The sequence below is a fragment of the Orbicella franksi genome, chromosome 7, assembly GCF_964199315.1.
Source record: "Orbicella franksi chromosome 7, jaOrbFran1.1, whole genome shotgun sequence".
Classification (NCBI taxonomy): Eukaryota; Metazoa; Cnidaria; class Anthozoa; order Scleractinia; family Merulinidae; genus Orbicella; species Orbicella franksi.
This window is the reverse complement of record NC_138151.1, coordinates 8,843,187-8,860,200: the sequence shown is the minus strand read 5'-3', so window position 1 is coordinate 8,860,200 and position 17,014 is coordinate 8,843,187. Positions and strand designations below refer to the sequence as shown.

Here is a 17,014-nt window from a genome sequence, read left to right as displayed (position 1 = left end):
ACGTGGAGTTTTGAACCTTGACGCACCTGTGCAGACATGTTGATGACCAACAGACTGTACATCTTTGGGTCCAGTCTCTGCAGTACCTTCTGGGCCAAGGAGGTTTTTCCAGTGCCCACAGGACCTGTGAGAAGGACAGGTCGCTTAGCCTGAAGCAGATTGTACACCAAGAAGTCGTACCGTACGGTGTCAACAGTTGGGACCATGATCTTGTAAAATGGCATGCTATAAGAAAAACAATTTTGAAAATTAATTATTAAAAACAACGTTAGCACAGCAGAGGTGATATTTATCGAAGGCAAAAGCATAACTTATGGCTGAGATACCACAAGGGAACGCTCTCACGGAGAGCTGATTGGCTTTCAAACGTGAAAGCAATCTAGGGTTTGAGGAATGAACGCTGGCAATGGCCCATTCCGTCCATGAGACGCGCCTGCAGGAATCATGGTAGTTGTATTCTTTAAAACAAATATCCAGTCGCAGATGATAAATACAACTACCATGATTCCCTGCAGGCGTATCCCGTTGAGGTAATTGGCCATTTCTCACTTACTTGGGTGTGTATCGCCAACCACTCCTGAGTTTGTCTTCCCACAATGCCCAAGCCTTCTGTTTGGCATCCACATGATATTCATACACAGTATCCTGTAAAGAAACAAAGTAAGCATCAGTTATCAGTTATCTGTAATGAGCGTTCCAGGTAAGAGACAGGTCTCGGGTCAATAACTAGATAGTGATGGCTGCTTGACCGAGCAAATGAAATGGGAATTTTAGGTTATTATAAGTAACTTCATCTTCCTTTAGCTGGCAGACGGCTCCAAAGTTTCGGCCCAAGGTTTCGAATGGAATGCTTCCAGTAGGTCGGAATAGAAAGACAGGGTGTGGAAAAGTCTGATCGTCTAAGGTCGTGACGTATCCTGGAGACTGAGGTGTAAAAAATTCGCAAACGAATGTAGGTCATTTGGCCCCTAGCTTGTTAGCCCTTAACCAGAGGTCGAGGGAATACAGTTCTATTCGACGAACATTTGAACAAATTTAACTTTAAAATAGAGCACGAAAAATTTTTGACATTTTTGGATTATTACCTTTGCAGGGAATTGTCCTTCGATTTCGCGAAGGAAATTGTCCATTTTCTTCCTGCTGTCTTCATCCACTGACGCACAAATGGACCAGATTAACGAAAACAAGAACCACAACTCGATCATGCGAGGGTAACTGTCTTCGTGTGGGTGTACCTGTTGCGTTTAGGAACGGTAATAGAAAACGATTAGTTACTTGACAATGGTCAAAATGATAACAAGTCCAAAACGACTGTCTGATTCACAAACAAACCGAACTTATCCTGTGGAAATATGTCAGATTGGTTCATGAAACTCATACTGGAAACTTCTGTTCCATATGACATATCAAACACGAGAGATAGGCTTGCATCACATTTCCAAACACAGAGGAGAAAGAGTGCTAAGTTTCTTTATTTACAAACTTCGGCTAGAGTTCGATTGACATTAAATAATTCCCCTGATGCAAGCATTACTAAAGAATCTCTTCGATGGCGACAAGTGAATTCAAAGATTGTCACTAACTCCATTTTCCTCCGTTGCTAGGGCGTCAAACAACACACACAAGGACACCACAGAGTTCAGCTCTGATGTTGGAATAAGCTCTTTGCAGTGGTGACTTCGGAAATCCAAAACCTTGGGAACGAACTTCTCAAACAATCTCTGAAGGTGTTCCACGGATTGCTGTAAACAGTTATTTAACCACATACTATTAATACTGGCACTTTTAAGGCTTTCATAAGAGCACTCAATCAATAAGAACCTTCTCAGAACTTATCAAACTCATTAATGATTCATCAAGTTAAAACAAAGAAAATCACAACAGTGAAGGAGGTTTGGATACCCGGTCTTGATTAGCATAGATTTTGAAGATTTTACTTCTCCGTTTACTCCTTAGTTTTTGTTTCGATTTAGAAGATATATCAAACACTCAAGACAGTGTTTCATCGGCTATCCAAACACCTCGAATTTCGTCAAAAATACTCCGCTGCGCGTCGTATTTTCAACTCTCTTCTCGGTCCGATGAAACACTGTCACGAGTTCAAAATGTTTTGAGACCCATCAATATAACACCTCCTAGTTGACGAGTTTTGTTAGTTTTCATCGTCTACCTTCTTGTTGATAACATTTTGACATTTTAAGGAGAAATGGAAACTTAATTAACTTTTGGGAATACGGAAAATTTTCCAACCTAGCCCTCATATATTGGCCACATACCTTATCCTGTCGCTTTTCAAGCCAACAATCCACATAAGGCTGCCAACCGAGATCTTTGTAATCCGTGAACACCATACCACACCGGCTGACTGTAGCTGGCGACGCCACGGCAAGGTCTTCCACCTCAAACAGTAGCGAAACCTGAAGGAAAAAAATCACATAAATGCAACCCTAACCCTAACATATCAGAAAAAATATTATCTTTAACAACGGGAAGGCTCAAAATTGTCCTAAAAGTAAGAAGGAATTCTGAATCATATTATCAAATTTAGAAGCCTTTATGCTCAAGGTCCATAGATTGCGGAGAATGGGCAAATCATTGATCCACGTCACGGACAGGCTAGCCTATGAGACTAATCTCGTACTCAGGTCTCACGCTGTTTGACGCTGGGAGATCTGGGATCGAGAACACCGAGATTAGAGTGACCAGCAAATTGTGAGATTAGTTTGGAGCCACCAAGACAGCAAAGCTAAGTTACCATTTCTGATGGCTGTATACAACACGAAGATCAGTACCATTATGTAATTGTTAATGGTACAATAGCTGAGTTATAGGGCTGTATACAACTCACGAAGAGAAAATTTTACTTCTAGCTGCCGCTTCTGACTCAAAACAGTCCGTGGTTAAAGGAGCTACGTCACCGTTTCGCATCTTAAAAAGAGTAGCCTAAAATTTTTCAAGTTTGTCGTTTGTAATCCGTGTCAATCTTGTCCATCCTCAACGATCCTTGTTCCTTTATGGTATATTATTATCTCTTTGGTGTTTTTCTATCTTAGTAAACCGCTATTTTCAGGTTTCCTTCAGTCTAAAGATATTTTTTTACATGGCCAAAATAACTGAAAATGCCGAGACTGAGCCCCTTTACTTCGCCTTTCAATAACATGCGGACTCTAAAATTCAAAGCTCAACCGACAAATGCGTTTTTCGCTACCGTCAATCAAATATTGGGCGGCTCCTCCCAGCTTCCGACTACTGGCGAGCACTGTTTCGTTGTCTGAACTGTGCTCAACGATTTGATTACCGCGCGCTAAGCAGTAGTCGGAAGCTGGGAGGAGCCGCCGAACATTTGATTGACGGTAGCGGCGAAAAGCGCATTTGTCGGTTGAGCTTTGAATTTTAGAGTCCGCATGTTGTTGAAAGGTGCAGTAAAGGTCCATGACACCTCACCTGATCAGGCATGGCGATACGTTCACCATTGATGAGAGTCAGCACTTTGTTATCATCCATAACAGAGTTCATTGACTCAATCCACAGCGTGTCCACAGGAGCATCAAATAAAATCCACTTCTCGTCTGGTCTCTCATCTAATAACACGTACATTAGAAATAACAAGGGTTGGTCAAACAGACTCAGTAAAGCAAAACAACAACATCTACTACTGTGATGGGGAATCAAGATAGTGCAAAACTATCTGAACTCATTAGGAGACTCAAAGAAGCTCAGTTACGGTTTGCGCATATTGAAAAGTTTAGCCTCAAATTTTCAAACTCGTTGTTTATAATCCGTGTTAATCTTCTCCATCCTTAGCCATCCTTGTTCCTTTATGGTTTATCATTACGTGTTTGGTGTTTTTCTCTCTTATTAAACTGTTATTTTCAGGTTTCATACCATTTAAAGGTAATTTTGTATGTGGTCAAAATAACTCAAAATACCGTGACTGACCTCCTTTAAGATTTGAGTACGAAAACGACATCGAGTAAAAGAACGACTTTTCCATTTTAGTTTTCCTGCTTCACATTATCACGTCACATGCCCATACCATCCCATCAGCTAATCTCTCCCTAAAACCAACATGAAAAGCGACGGCTCTGCAAATATCACTGATTTGAAAATGGAACGTCTTACTTGTAGTCCCTAGTATGATAAATCTCTGCGAACAGCGACAAGCATAGATGAAAACAGTATATTCGTACGCTTCACCCCGCCGCAAAAATAAGCTGACCTGGCATTATAAAACTAGCAACACTGTACTTGATATCAAAGTTATTTACCTGAGCATGTGAGTCTCATAACACTGGACAGCACTCCATCAGTCCACTCGTTTGTGTTGAGATCAAACTCTCCGTACAGTTCACCAAGAGACAAAGCCTTGGGATTTATGGGAAACTCCTAAGTGATAAAATAAACCAACAAATTTATACAAACCAGGACTTCTGCTTATTTATCATTCGATGCGTTTTCTTTCCTTTTCATTGGCCAACAGCCCACCACGTGACCTGCAAATATCCGCCTACAAATAACCACGTTCTTGTGTGAAAAATGGCAGTTCGCTTCCCTAAGCTGTGAGAGAGTGATTTAAATATGAAAATAAACTTGGTGATCGAATGATAAAACAACTGTTGAACTCGGTTATCGTGAAATATCGTGATTTGTCAAGGACAAGCAATGCAATTATTGCATAATAATAATTGATCTGCTCGCCACAGACAAATCAATCGTTGTTAATTGTTTTACAGTCCCACAAGAGCAATTTAGTCACTCCCTTTGCTGATATACACAAATTTCATTTCTTAGAACTTGTTGGTATAACAAGGCAATATCCCCTTTGATGATTTTAGTAATTCTCACTATCAGTATGTTTGACAGTGTATATATATTGTAAGGAGAAGTCAGAACTTGATCAATTCTGCTCCCATCGTGGTTGCATGTAGGTTTCACTACCATTGATCATGACAAAGATTCATTTGTTTTTTCAGCCACCTTGCACGTCTGAGTTCTCGCCATTTTGACAAAATTAATTTCTTCGTTTTTTGTTCCACTTCTTAGATACTCAAACTCAAGTATTTTAATAATCTAGAGATGAAAAGTTTCTGTGAGTGGAATAAAATTGCAATCACAGAAACTTTCCATCTCTGGAAAGGTATATGCATCTCTTTAGAAATAACCTGATCAGACACTTTAAAGGTTTCTTACAGAGGCGGCGTGGCCGAGTAGTTTAGGCGCCGGACTTGAAATGCGGAAGCCGCGGGTTCAAGTCCCGCTCTGACCCGTTAACTGGAGTTGTTTCTCCGTAGACCCTAGTTCAACTCCTCGGTCAGGCATGCAAATAGCCAACTGGTCTGCCTCCCGCTAGTTGGGATTTTTAAGCCTATTATATTTAGCCGATATATTTGTTTCTTCCAGATTAAGTGACATGCCTGAGAACTAGCTAGTTGTAGCTAAGCGCATCGACCACTATGAACATTCAACATTTAAAATTTTATCTTACCCTAACAATGTTGTAACTTGAATCTCCATCTCTCTTCATCCGTGTCATGGACGCCTGTAGAATTTTCCAGCACACACTTTTCCCAGAGCCTGTCTGACCCACCAACATGGTCGAGTGTCTAGAAAAAAGGTATTCACGACTTGAGTGTCAACAGTACATGATAAGAACCCAGGAGTATCAGTAGTTCGTCCAATGTACTAGTCCCTGTGGGAGGCGCGGTGGCCTCATGGTTTAGTGCGCTCGACTCCGTATCGAGCGGTCCGGGTTCGAGCCCTGGCAGGGTCACATTGTGTTGTGTTCTTGGGCAAGACACTTTACTCTCACAGTGTCTCTCTCCCTCCAGGTGTATAAATGGGTACTGGCGAACTTAATGCTGGGGGTAACCCTGCGATGGACTAGCATCCCATCCAGGGAGGAGTAGAAATACTCCTTGTCGCCTCACGCTACAGAAACCGGAGATGAGCACCAGCCTGATGGGTCACTTGGCTTACCTTTACTTGCCCTGGTTGGGATAGTTCTGAAAAGAACTGTTGTTAGTGATTGACGTTTAGCTAGATAACTTGAGCGGAAGCCATCTTTAACAGTTCTTTTCAGAACTACCCCCTCCCAGACGAACAGACAAGACGAACTATCGAGTGTACATGCTTTAAAATCTTAGTGTTTGAATAATTTCTTGGCAGTGTAGTTTTAGCTGTGAAGGTAAAGAATGTGACCTAACTCTGTGTTAGATCGGGTTCTTTATAACTTATGTACCTTGAGTTCTTGGTCTCGTACAACTGGATCACTTTCAGTATGGTGGACGGGTGTGGTTTGAGGCCGGCTTCCTTGATGTCTTTTTCAATAGCAGTGCGAAGCTAAAATGAACAATAGAAACAAAAAAATATATTACTGATTCAACGGGTTTTTCTTTTCGAAAACCAAACTTAGAGGTGAGTTTTACGTTGACCGTGGTCAGGAGGACAAAGAGGACTTCGATTGATACGAATGACCTGTTAACTGGTTTCGAACAGGACAAATATCGATGTGTCACTATTTCAGACTTTTCAATCTGTCATATTTTCTTCATAGATGTAACGCATTCCCCGTTTTCATTTGTCATTTCTACTGGTTAAGAAAGGAAAATCCTGCTATGCGCTTCCTTGAGTTTTTTCCAGCAAAAAAGAAGGCTTAGAGGGTTCATGATTGCTCAAAACCTATGATTATGCTGACCAGCCTGACGCACTGCTAGGTTAGCATGTAAGTGTGTAGTAACATAAAAAGTGAGGTTGTCACCTAAAGAGCGGTTTTCAATTGAATGTTGTAAAAACAAAACCAAAGTAATCACTCTGGCCAATCACAAAGGACACAGACAACCCAGTGAACCAATCAAAACTCGAAGTAATTACATGTAGCCGACGCGAAGCGCGGGAAAACGCGTGCGAGTGAGTTACAATTGGTTTTGGTTTTACTTCTGATTAGATGAAAAGTGGCGCGAGTTTTTTGAGCCAATCGTGTAGCGTAGTAATGCAAAACCGATCACTTTTCGACACTCAAATGAAAACGGCTATAAACGGCTGGTTGAACGCACCTTGCCATAGTCAATAGTGGGCGTCTCAACTCCAGGAAACAAATCAGACACAATGCCATTAAACAGAGGAAGATCCTGTGAAGTCAACTTGGCAATGTTCATGTCCTTCATGGACAAAAGCAGAATCTAACGGAAAGAAAAAAAAGATAGCAGCAAATAAGCACGTCCTCAGCCCTTAACTCACAACTAAACAAAATGAATAGTCATAAAAATCCTCTTCCCCCGCCCAACCATCCCCACAAAAACTATACTGGAGCACTTTTAGTTACTTTGCCAAGTCATTAACTCACGTTGTCATTCTATACAAAGTTCTCGCTGGATCAGTCACTCTAATCGTCCTGCAGCACGGACATATTGAACATTTCCTCTTTTTCATCATTGGGCTGATATAAAGAAACGTTATCTGTATTTCTATCGACTTCCACCCTAAAGGAACTAGTAGAACACTATTCTTTGCGTCCCCTACGCAGCCGTACAAGACTAATTAAAGGCATAATTCTAAAAGAAGAGTCATTCAGATTCGTTACCACAATCTAAGACACAATGTTCAACTTTTATTCTTTTGAAATTTCTTTCTCAAACTCATTAATAATTCTTAAAGTTTAAACAAAGGAAATCATGACTGTGACGGTGTTTGGATATAGATTTTTAGGATTTTATTTCTACATTTTCTTCTTACCTTTAGTTTCGATTGAGAAGATATTTCAAACACTCAAGACAGTGTTTGACTATATTTCCAAACACCCTGAAGTTCGTCAAAAATACTCTGCTGCGCGTCGTTTTTTCAGCCCTCTTCTCGGTGTTTGGAATTGTGGGCAAACACGGTCTTTCGTGTTTTATATATTACGTCTCTCTCTCTTACCTCTTCATCAGACATGTCTGGATTTGCTCTCTTCTTCTTACCAGCATATCTTAACACAGACGTGAGAGCTCGGAGACCAAAGTCATAGTGATCTTGTTTAGACAGCTGTTGTACCGCCAAAGAATACAACGTGTGTACCTTCCTTGCGAGCACCTGACAAGAAGAAAAAAAAATGTCCCTACAAATCAGCTTATCTCTACCTCAAGGAGGTAACATGGGCTTGCAGTAAGGAGGTACCAAGTTCCAGGCACTCTCTCTTTTTGTTTGGTAGTTGCGAATTAAACTTCCCCGTGTCCTGCATGTGAACAGCCAGCCCAGTTATTCAGCCTTTTGCCGGCTGGGATTCTCGACCTTGCCATGTTTGCCTGATATTTGTTTCATATACAGCAACTGCTCAAGGGTAACGCGGGCTTCGGGTAACGCATTGGATATCATGGCAGTTTGGTTTATCTCGAGTTCTGCGGCCGTTACATGGGATAACAAACTTGCAGGTAGGTCATTGAGAAGTCAGAGGGATTGCAATTGATGTTTACATGACAAGGTAGTAAATCTGATAACATCATTACTATTAGCTTGTTAACAGCAATCGGTTTCTGCATAGTTCCAGCGTGGAGAAGGGAGAAAAAAGACCCCGACCACCGCCCCGGCCCCGAGTTGACCTGTTTCGTTTCGTTTCGTGTTGTATCGTATTGTATTAAATCCTGTCTTGTTTGAGACATACCTTTGTGTTATTAAATCCCTCAGCAAACAAGATAATTTCTGCAATCATGGCCGAGTCTGGTACAACCATAGAAATAGGTCTGAACATGCTCTTCAAATTGTCTGGCAATTCAGTACGACCGGCATATCCTACACAGAGAAAAAGGTAACTTAAATTCATTCCTTCTGACTGCAATAGGCAATTTCTGGGTTGCCTTAAGCCTCTCTATCAAAGCGAGGCCTGGCGCACAACCATTCATATGAAGATGAGTTTAATTTGCGTGTGAATGAAATCTCTTTTTCACATGAAAGGATGGGCACCAAGACTCGCCTTGAGAAAGAGGCAAAAGGTAATTCAGAAATGCCCTATTGACTGCATTGACATCGGAAACATAAATGTAAAGAAGCAAAACAAACGATGAAGAGAAAAATAACGAAATAGTGGAGTCATAAAAGAAGAAAGGTGTTGGTGAAGGAATAAATGAAGGCTATGTGTGAGAAAAGAAGCAGGCGCGGGGACAGGTCAAAGTCAGCAAAGCACTCGATCTAATAACAATAATAATCGATAGATTCTTGTTCTATTTCAATCAAAGACCAGAAGTGAATGCAAGGTAAAGTTCTATGAGTATTGACAATCTAATCGCTGAAAAACGCAAATTCAATCAAATCTGACTGTAAGAAAAGAAGCCATGTACATCAGTCACCGGAACAGCATAAATAAATGTCTTATTATCCATGTATTGATTTAAAGTCATATCTTACCAGGGTTCATGGTGATAAAGATACCACATGACCAGACCAGGTTGATCTCTCGTCCTTCAAACACAAATCGTGTAGCACCGGCTGACAGCGCAGACAGGATGGACAGAATCTGCTGTGCCACTACAGACAATACTTCAATGTTGATACGGTTGAACTCGTCAAAGCAGCCCCATGCTCCAGTCTACAAAAACAGACAACGTGGAGAATTAGTATGACAAAATGCGGTAGAACTCGCCATGATACGCCCGAGAAATTTGAAAACGGCGTTTCCACTCTGAAAACACATCAAATGTTTTCCGTCCACACTTCGTCGGAGAAATTTGAAAACGCAACAATCACCGGTCATTTTGGATTTGTGTTTGAGGAAAACACGGTCAGGGAAATCACATGATTATCATGACTTCACCGCTTTGTAAAAGCTCCGTTTTCAAATGTTTTTCCGCAAAGCCGGCGTGTTCAAATTCCTCCGCCTTGAACAGCGTTTTCGAAAAGCTCCGTTTTCGTGACGGATTAATCTGAGGGTAGGCCTAACCGTAGAAATAAAGCTGCGCTTTCAAATTTCTCCGGCATAGTGTGGACGGAGCTATAACTCTCAAAAATCCGCTTCAAACTCAGCGAAGCGTACCACCAGGCAGTATACTAAGGTTGGCATCACTCAGATTTTTTTCTGAGTTTATCGATGAATATATTTCTGTTGCAATGTAACAATCCTGCTCTTATAATACCGTACTATAGGGGAATATTCCGTAAAATGGAATTCAACAGAAAGTCGAGTAACACAGCCGTTTTACGACGAATTTCACTCTTTTAGCCATAAGGAAATAAATGAGGAATGACGCGTAAAAATCCACAGTTGCCCTATACATATTTTCGATTGAATTGCTTCCTTGTTAAACGGCAATTCCCTAACTCCTTACTCAGCCTTTGACTCTATATAATTACGAGACCACGAGGCGTTAAAGAAGTTTACATATTCGCCCTCCTACTCGTAATACGATGTTGCGTAAGTGCAATGAAGTGTACCTGTGCCAAGCCACTGTACATGCGCCCCATAGACTTGTAGTCAAGACCTTCAGAACAGTTCACCACGATGACGTAATTTCCCAGAGCTTTCCCAAGATCCTTGACGGTCTCAGTCTTGCCTGTTCCAGCAGGTCCCTTAGGACTACCCCCACGGTGAAGATGAAGAGCTGTTGTCAGAGTCATGTAACATCTGTATATAAGACAGATATAAATCACATTATAACGGGTTACAGCTCATTTGAAAAAAAACATAAATAACATAAGAAATCAATGTGGCCTGCGGTGCGAACGTTCATTGACTTGTCACTCAATTAATGATTTGTGTGGTAAGTCAAAACGGCATGCGCAAGTGTGCATAGTTACAGTTACTCAAAACAAACCTGTCTGTGAGTGGAGTGATAACAAGTCGGCCAGAATTGCCTAGATACTCATAACCGTATTGAAACTGAGTGTTTGTTTGCCGCACCACACAATCATCAATATCCTACAACCAAAAAAACAATCGTGAATCAGAGATACAACGTAAATTGAATGTACTATACTAATTATTTGGAAGACGTTTTAATCACCGAATGGTCCTTCAAACGCAACAAGAAAAAAAAGACAAATACACAGTAGTTTTGCTCAAGGTTCACGTAGACTTCTTTATTTTTGTTATGTCACACTGTAAGTTCTCTATTTTCGTTCTGTAGTAATTCTTTTGTAAGTTGAGTTTTGCACCGTTCCTTGAGGAATTTAAAAGAGGTTTCTTTTGAGTTAGTAACCAGTAGCGTGTTTGTTCTTCGCTATTCTGGAACTCTTCATATCTGTGAAGTACATTTCCGACGTCTGTTTTACTTTTATTTTTTGGCGGTTGTAGGTTTGAGCTAAGATTTGTTGCTACTTTAAAGCATTGTTTCCTTTGCCTTTGTTATTCCGTCCTTTTAGTTCGCGTATACACTTCGGCAATTCTGCTTTCACGTTATATAGTTAAAGAGTTTTATCAGGAACTTCCGCAAGTCAATAATTGGTATTGCACACCTAAGACGTGAGGTATTTTAGAGCAGATTTTAATGCGTGTCGCACAACGAAAACCAAAGTAATCATTCTTGCCAATCACAAACGATATAGACAATCCAGTGAACCAATCAAACCTCGAACGAAATACATGTAGCCAACGCGAAGCACGGAATAACGTGTACGAGCCAGTCACGATTGGTTTTGGTTCTACTTCTGATTGGATGAAAAAGTGGCGCGTGCTTTTTAAGCCAATCGTGTAGCGTAGTAATGCAAACCAATTACTTTTCAACACTCAAATGAAAACCGCTCCAATAACACAAACCTTGTCCCAATAGAGTCTCAGCTGACTGAGCCATTCAAAAGCTGTGACGTCACCGCAGCCAGACTTGATCATCTTTTCAATCACATCCCTGGCATGCACCTCAATTGTAACAAGAGCCACGATCTTCTGTCGCTGGATCTTGGTCAGGTTACCTCGAATCATCTCCGAAAACTTGTTCAACATGGAAATCTGTAGACAAGAAGTTGTTATTGGTCAGTTGGAAAATGCTTACCATGCTTCGTGAAAGAAGTGGTATCAAGTTTCTGAACAACAAAGCGATCCAGTTACTAAGCCAACTGGGAGCTGGTCACATTGTGAGTTCGTAATATACCCGTAGATGGTGAAGAACGCAGGTGAATATATAAAGATCATGTATTTGAACTCCCAGTTGGCTTGATAGCTCAGTTGGTAGAGCACTGTACTGGTAAGCCTGGACATTTTTCAGGCTTTAATCTCACAACTGTTTAAGTTGTGTGTATAACTGAGATGGTTCAAGTGTAGGAACGCGACCGGACCCGAGAGAGCGGCGGAAATCGAGCCTAGGAAGACGACGACAGACAAAATCAAGGACACGAGATAGAACGACGCGAAAAGATAACAGTCTTACCTGTTTCTTTTTGAGACTTTTGAGAGCTTTCTTGTCGCCTCTTTCTTTAGTGCTGGCCAGTGCTTTGGTACAGTCACTCGTCCACTGCATCTGACTTGAAGTGATTGTCAACTGCAATCAATTTTAAAAACAGTTGACTATTTTAGCTTGGTTTTTCAAGTGCCTACTTCTACAACTGTGGACTGAAGATGCGGTCGTTTAATGGTTAGCGCGCTGGACTCCGGATCGACCGCTCCAGGTTCGAGCCCTGGCCGAGGACACGGTGTTGTATTCTTAAACAAGACACTTCACTCACAGTGCCTCTCTCCACCCAGGTGTATAAATGAGTAACGGCAAATTTAATGCTGAGGGGTAACTCTGCGATGGACTACCATCCCATCCAGGGGGGAGCAGAGACATTCCTAGTCGCTTAGTGCTACAAAAAACGGGTTCAGCTCCGGCCTGATGGTCCATTTGGCTCTAATAAAGACTTTTAGCACCTGCAAAACCACATGGCGTTCAACACGTGTTACTAGGGAGTTTACGAAACCAAGACGGCGACGCCGAGGACAACGTCGATTAAAAATGATTTATATTTTACCTAGAATCTCGCGATACTCTGAAGTCATTACTTTGTTAATCACTGTGAAAACTATCGCAAAACTAAATCCGGAACACAACGATAAATTTGAAATAAAAATTTAAAAAATTAGCCGTCGTGGTTCACGTTCTCCAGAGAACGCAAAATTTGGTCATTTCACGTTGTTGTCTTACAGAGGACGGCAAAGAAATGTACCAAGAATTATAACGCACGTTCACAGCCATTGTACTGCTCATTAATTCTTTTGTTCAGTGACGTTGCCGTTGCCGTCGTGGTTTCGTTAACTCCCTACTGACTGAGACAACAATACCAATTAGCGAAATTGAAATAACTGACTGATTTTCCCTTTATGTAATAATTACCTGCCCTGCCCATTCCTTCACCCACTTGTCACGTTTACTGGTGCTCCTCTTCAGTGCGAGCCTGCACTGTTTCAGCAGTTCTTTCAGTGTCCAGCGCATGCTCCGTTCGACGTCACACAGCCACGCCTAGTGGACAGGAACACAAGAGTTAACTTTAATAATTTTAGGAAAAGGTACTGGAGAGATCTGAGCAGGTTTTCATTCACTCATCACACTAACACTTAACGCTAAAGTAAGCCGCTTTCTAGTAAGCCTGCTGCATAAGTACACGTATGGAGTTTATACACCACTCAATGTCGATAGAACCGCATTGCTGACTTCATACTACACAAGATATCTCCATATCAGCTGAAATCATTTACTGACAATTGAAAAAAGATGGCTACCTGGGATCGCCAAGTATTTGAATTTACCTATTTTGTTCAGGTTTTACCTCTCCTACTTAATAAAAGAATTCATTTTAATATCTGAAGCAGAAAGCCTGCCTGCTAAGCTAGAACATAACAAAGGATCTTTTTAGAAGTAATTATCTTATGAAAAAGAAAAGACGATCGTCACTTAAAGGTGTCTTTCACTAGCGACGGAGTGAAGGAGTCGCAGTCGGAGTTGTAAGAACGCTTACAAGTTAATGTCAATCGAAAATCGGAGTCGTAAGTGTACTCATAAGCTCGACGGAATCAGAGTCGGAAGAATCACAACTTTTCCATTTTCTACCGATTCCGCTAACGACTCCGGCGCATTTGATCCACTGAAAACCAGATTGTCGAAGTCGGAAGCAGAAGCGGAAGAGCAAACCAACCACAAGGCCCGGAATCAAGCATTGTGGTTGGTCTACTCTTCCGCTTCTGCTTCCGACTCCGAAAATGCAGTTTTCACTAGATCATAAGCGACGGAGTCATAACTGGAAATCAGTGTTCTGCTTCCGACTCCGTCGGTTTGATTCTCACTAGATCGTACTGGATCGTATGGTTCTACGCTTCTGATTACGACTCCGTCGCTAGTAAAAACCAGCCTCTAACGATTTCGAATTTCAGGCATAAGTGAATCAAACTCTACCTCAACCGGTCCTTCCAAAAGAACAGAATGCCCAAATTCCACAAATTCTCCCTCTGCCGAGTACATGCCAACTGCTTCAGTCTTCTGTGTGATTCCCATCTGTTAAAACAAGAAAGAAACAACATTTTAAAGGTGAAAAGCGCTGAAAATGTTCACTTACCGGGACATCTATTCAACGCATGTCTTAAACTTTTTTCGTGTCGTAGACCAGTCAGTTGAGTAGCATAGGATCAAGAAACCGTTACCATTATGACGTCGCGCACGCGCAACAGTATCGAAGATCGCGCGCGCTAGGGCTAAGACTGCTCGAGCAAAAGACAAACATTTCACGCATTTTACGCGATCCGTCATAACTTGGAAAAGTGCAAATTACATACATACGTTTATTTCGCGTCCCCTTGGGGCATTTCAGTGAAATATATAACACAATAAAATTAGTTCTTTGTTACTAAACATTAAAATTCAGAAATTTAGTCCTAACTACATCTGAATGCGATCTACCGGGCAACACGCAAAGATAGTTTAGATTCACTGTCGAACATTGCCTTTTTCTGCTTGTTTTAAAGGAGTAAATGGTATACATTTCCGAAATTTGTTCTGGTGGCCTTAGTGTAGTCGTCATTTCCTGTTGCAACTTCATCTTTAGCGCGTACGTCTGTTGAAAGCAGGGCGCTTATGTGTATATATGGCCTTTTTCCTCCCTAGTTAAAAGTGAAGGCCGTGCTTTAATAACATCTAATTTCTCTTTTCCTTTTACTAGTAAACACGATAACCTCACACAACTCAGGCGCTAACCTAAAGTGTGGCTGTATCTTTTCCTTAAGTTATTGTAATTGTCTTCGCAAATGTGTAATAAGTGTCAAAAGTAAATAAAAACATTGTTGTTGTTGTTGTTGCTGTTGCTGCGATTCTACAGGCGGAAGTCGTACGTGTCCGACCGCTTGAGAGGTTTTTCTTTTGACATATTCCTTTAGTTAATACTTATTTTTTTCCAGATTTTTAAAGTAATCCGACATACAGCCTGGTTTTGCTTTAGTAGCTGATCCTACATCCACGTTTAGTTGTTTTGTCTAGTCTCCAGTGAACAGAGCGATTCTTACTAAATCTACCAGGAATTCCTGTTCATCTGAAAAAAGCCTATCCTGGGAATTCTGGGTTCAAATTACCCTCGGATCAAACTTTTTCGCTGCCTCCTGCTTTCCTTCCCCTACTCATTACGAGGTTTAGTTTCCAGTAATTCAAGTAACAAACTCACAGGAATGCCGCACATCATTTCTTTAAAAGCTAGTTGAAAAGGACCACCGTACAAAATACAATTTGAACGATTTATCACGCTGTATTGTTTATTCTCAGCGAGTATGTGTAAAAAGCGAGAAACAACATTTTGATATGATTTCCTTACCTTTGCCATCTTGAGTGACTTGATGTTGTCAAAGCACTTCTTCAAGTGGGGTTGAACCTTAAAATAGAAAAAAAATCAAGAACATATTTCATTCGGAATGTTTCAATGATGTATTGCTTTGATGCTAAATAATCAAGGGTTTCGTTCACTAATGTGAGTTTCTTTCCTGAGAGAGATCGGCAATTTACCTTCCAGGCAATGTCATTACTGACAAATTCTTTTTCGCGTGGTTGTCTACTGTAGTTTACAATTATTTCTCTTGGATTATCTAAAATTGCGCGACTACTCAACACGTTGTGACATCAGCGTGCTACTTATTACGAGTAGTCCCTCTTTTGCTCAGTCCGTCGTGCGTGACACGAAGAAAACCGCGAGGAAAAAAGAAAGGCCGTGCAATTTCTCGCAGTTTTCTTTCGCGTCACGCACGACGGACTAAGCAAAAGAGAGACCACTCGTTGTTTAGTTGCTTATTTATTGTCTCTCAAAAGAAAGTAGTGCCAGTGTTCAAAGATTTGTAGCTATTTTAAATACGTGTTAGTAGTACTTACAGCTTCAGGGTTTTTGGACTGTCCAAGAATCTCCAGAAGATCGTCATTGGAGAGAAAGTAGAAGCGAGGAAATATCTGCCTCTTTGTCTCCAAATACATGTCAAGTGACTTCTGAATCTCTTCTAATTTCAAGTTCATGTCGTTGAGTGTATCCAGCAGTCCTAAATATCGAAGACAACCAGTCAGTCGCAAATGTTTCTCGGATAAAGAAAATTTTCCTGGCTTGATCGGGAGTGTAGCTACGGAAAGACTACGTTGGCTCGTTAACAAACTCGACCAGCTTTTCTGGATGCTGCACCTTCAAACTTACAACCAGGTCTTTGTTTCCACATAAAAATGCCAGGTAATAAGATCTTTTCCAGCGGACAAAATTAGCTATCAGTCCGCTCTTACCTGTAACTTGTTCAGCTAAGATCAGGCTGATTTTGGTTAACTTGAAAATCAGACCATTAAACATGGAATGGACTTACATTCCACACACATTCGTTATAGTCGCTAGCCTAGGGGCCAAAGGTGATGAAAGGCGGCTATATTCACTGCCTACCCTCCCTCGTGTCCAGGAATTTTCCTGCTTTTGTTTCTTGCTTCTTAAGGGCACCTTATAATAACTCTTAGGTAACATTTAAGTAAACTACGCATAACGAACTGGTGTCCTGTTGCAAAAAAATACCTGCATGATGAGTTCCTCTTAATGCATTGTTGTCCTTGTTCAGCCTCTGCATGATTACCTGTTACACAAC

At 41.1% G+C, this 17,014-nt stretch overlaps 1 protein-coding gene across 1 annotated transcript in view; it reads right to left on the bottom strand.

Moving 5' to 3' along the window:
• LOC145493288 (dynein axonemal heavy chain 2-like) overlaps positions 1-17,014 on the bottom strand; it is a 74,169-nt gene that overhangs the window by 32,240 nt on the left and 24,915 nt on the right. Inside the window, exons 31-52 of the mRNA XM_081472713.1 lie at positions 16,945-17,002; positions 16,275-16,435; positions 15,727-15,783; positions 14,325-14,423; positions 13,269-13,394; positions 12,327-12,437; positions 11,720-11,908; positions 10,779-10,882; positions 10,399-10,588; positions 9,376-9,556; positions 8,636-8,763; positions 7,915-8,067; positions 7,053-7,178; positions 6,239-6,339; positions 5,486-5,603; positions 4,269-4,386; positions 3,445-3,581; positions 2,277-2,417; positions 1,584-1,742; positions 1,086-1,235; positions 554-645; positions 27-225 (exon numbers count right to left, since the gene is read on the bottom strand). Coding sequence (XP_081328839.1) covers positions 27-225; positions 554-645; positions 1,086-1,235; positions 1,584-1,742; positions 2,277-2,417; positions 3,445-3,581; positions 4,269-4,386; positions 5,486-5,603; positions 6,239-6,339; positions 7,053-7,178; positions 7,915-8,067; positions 8,636-8,763; positions 9,376-9,556; positions 10,399-10,588; positions 10,779-10,882; positions 11,720-11,908; positions 12,327-12,437; positions 13,269-13,394; positions 14,325-14,423; positions 15,727-15,783; positions 16,275-16,435; positions 16,945-17,002 — 2,898 coding nt within the window. The remainder of the gene's footprint in view (positions 1-26; positions 226-553; positions 646-1,085; positions 1,236-1,583; positions 1,743-2,276; positions 2,418-3,444; positions 3,582-4,268; positions 4,387-5,485; positions 5,604-6,238; positions 6,340-7,052; positions 7,179-7,914; positions 8,068-8,635; positions 8,764-9,375; positions 9,557-10,398; positions 10,589-10,778; positions 10,883-11,719; positions 11,909-12,326; positions 12,438-13,268; positions 13,395-14,324; positions 14,424-15,726; positions 15,784-16,274; positions 16,436-16,944; positions 17,003-17,014) is intronic.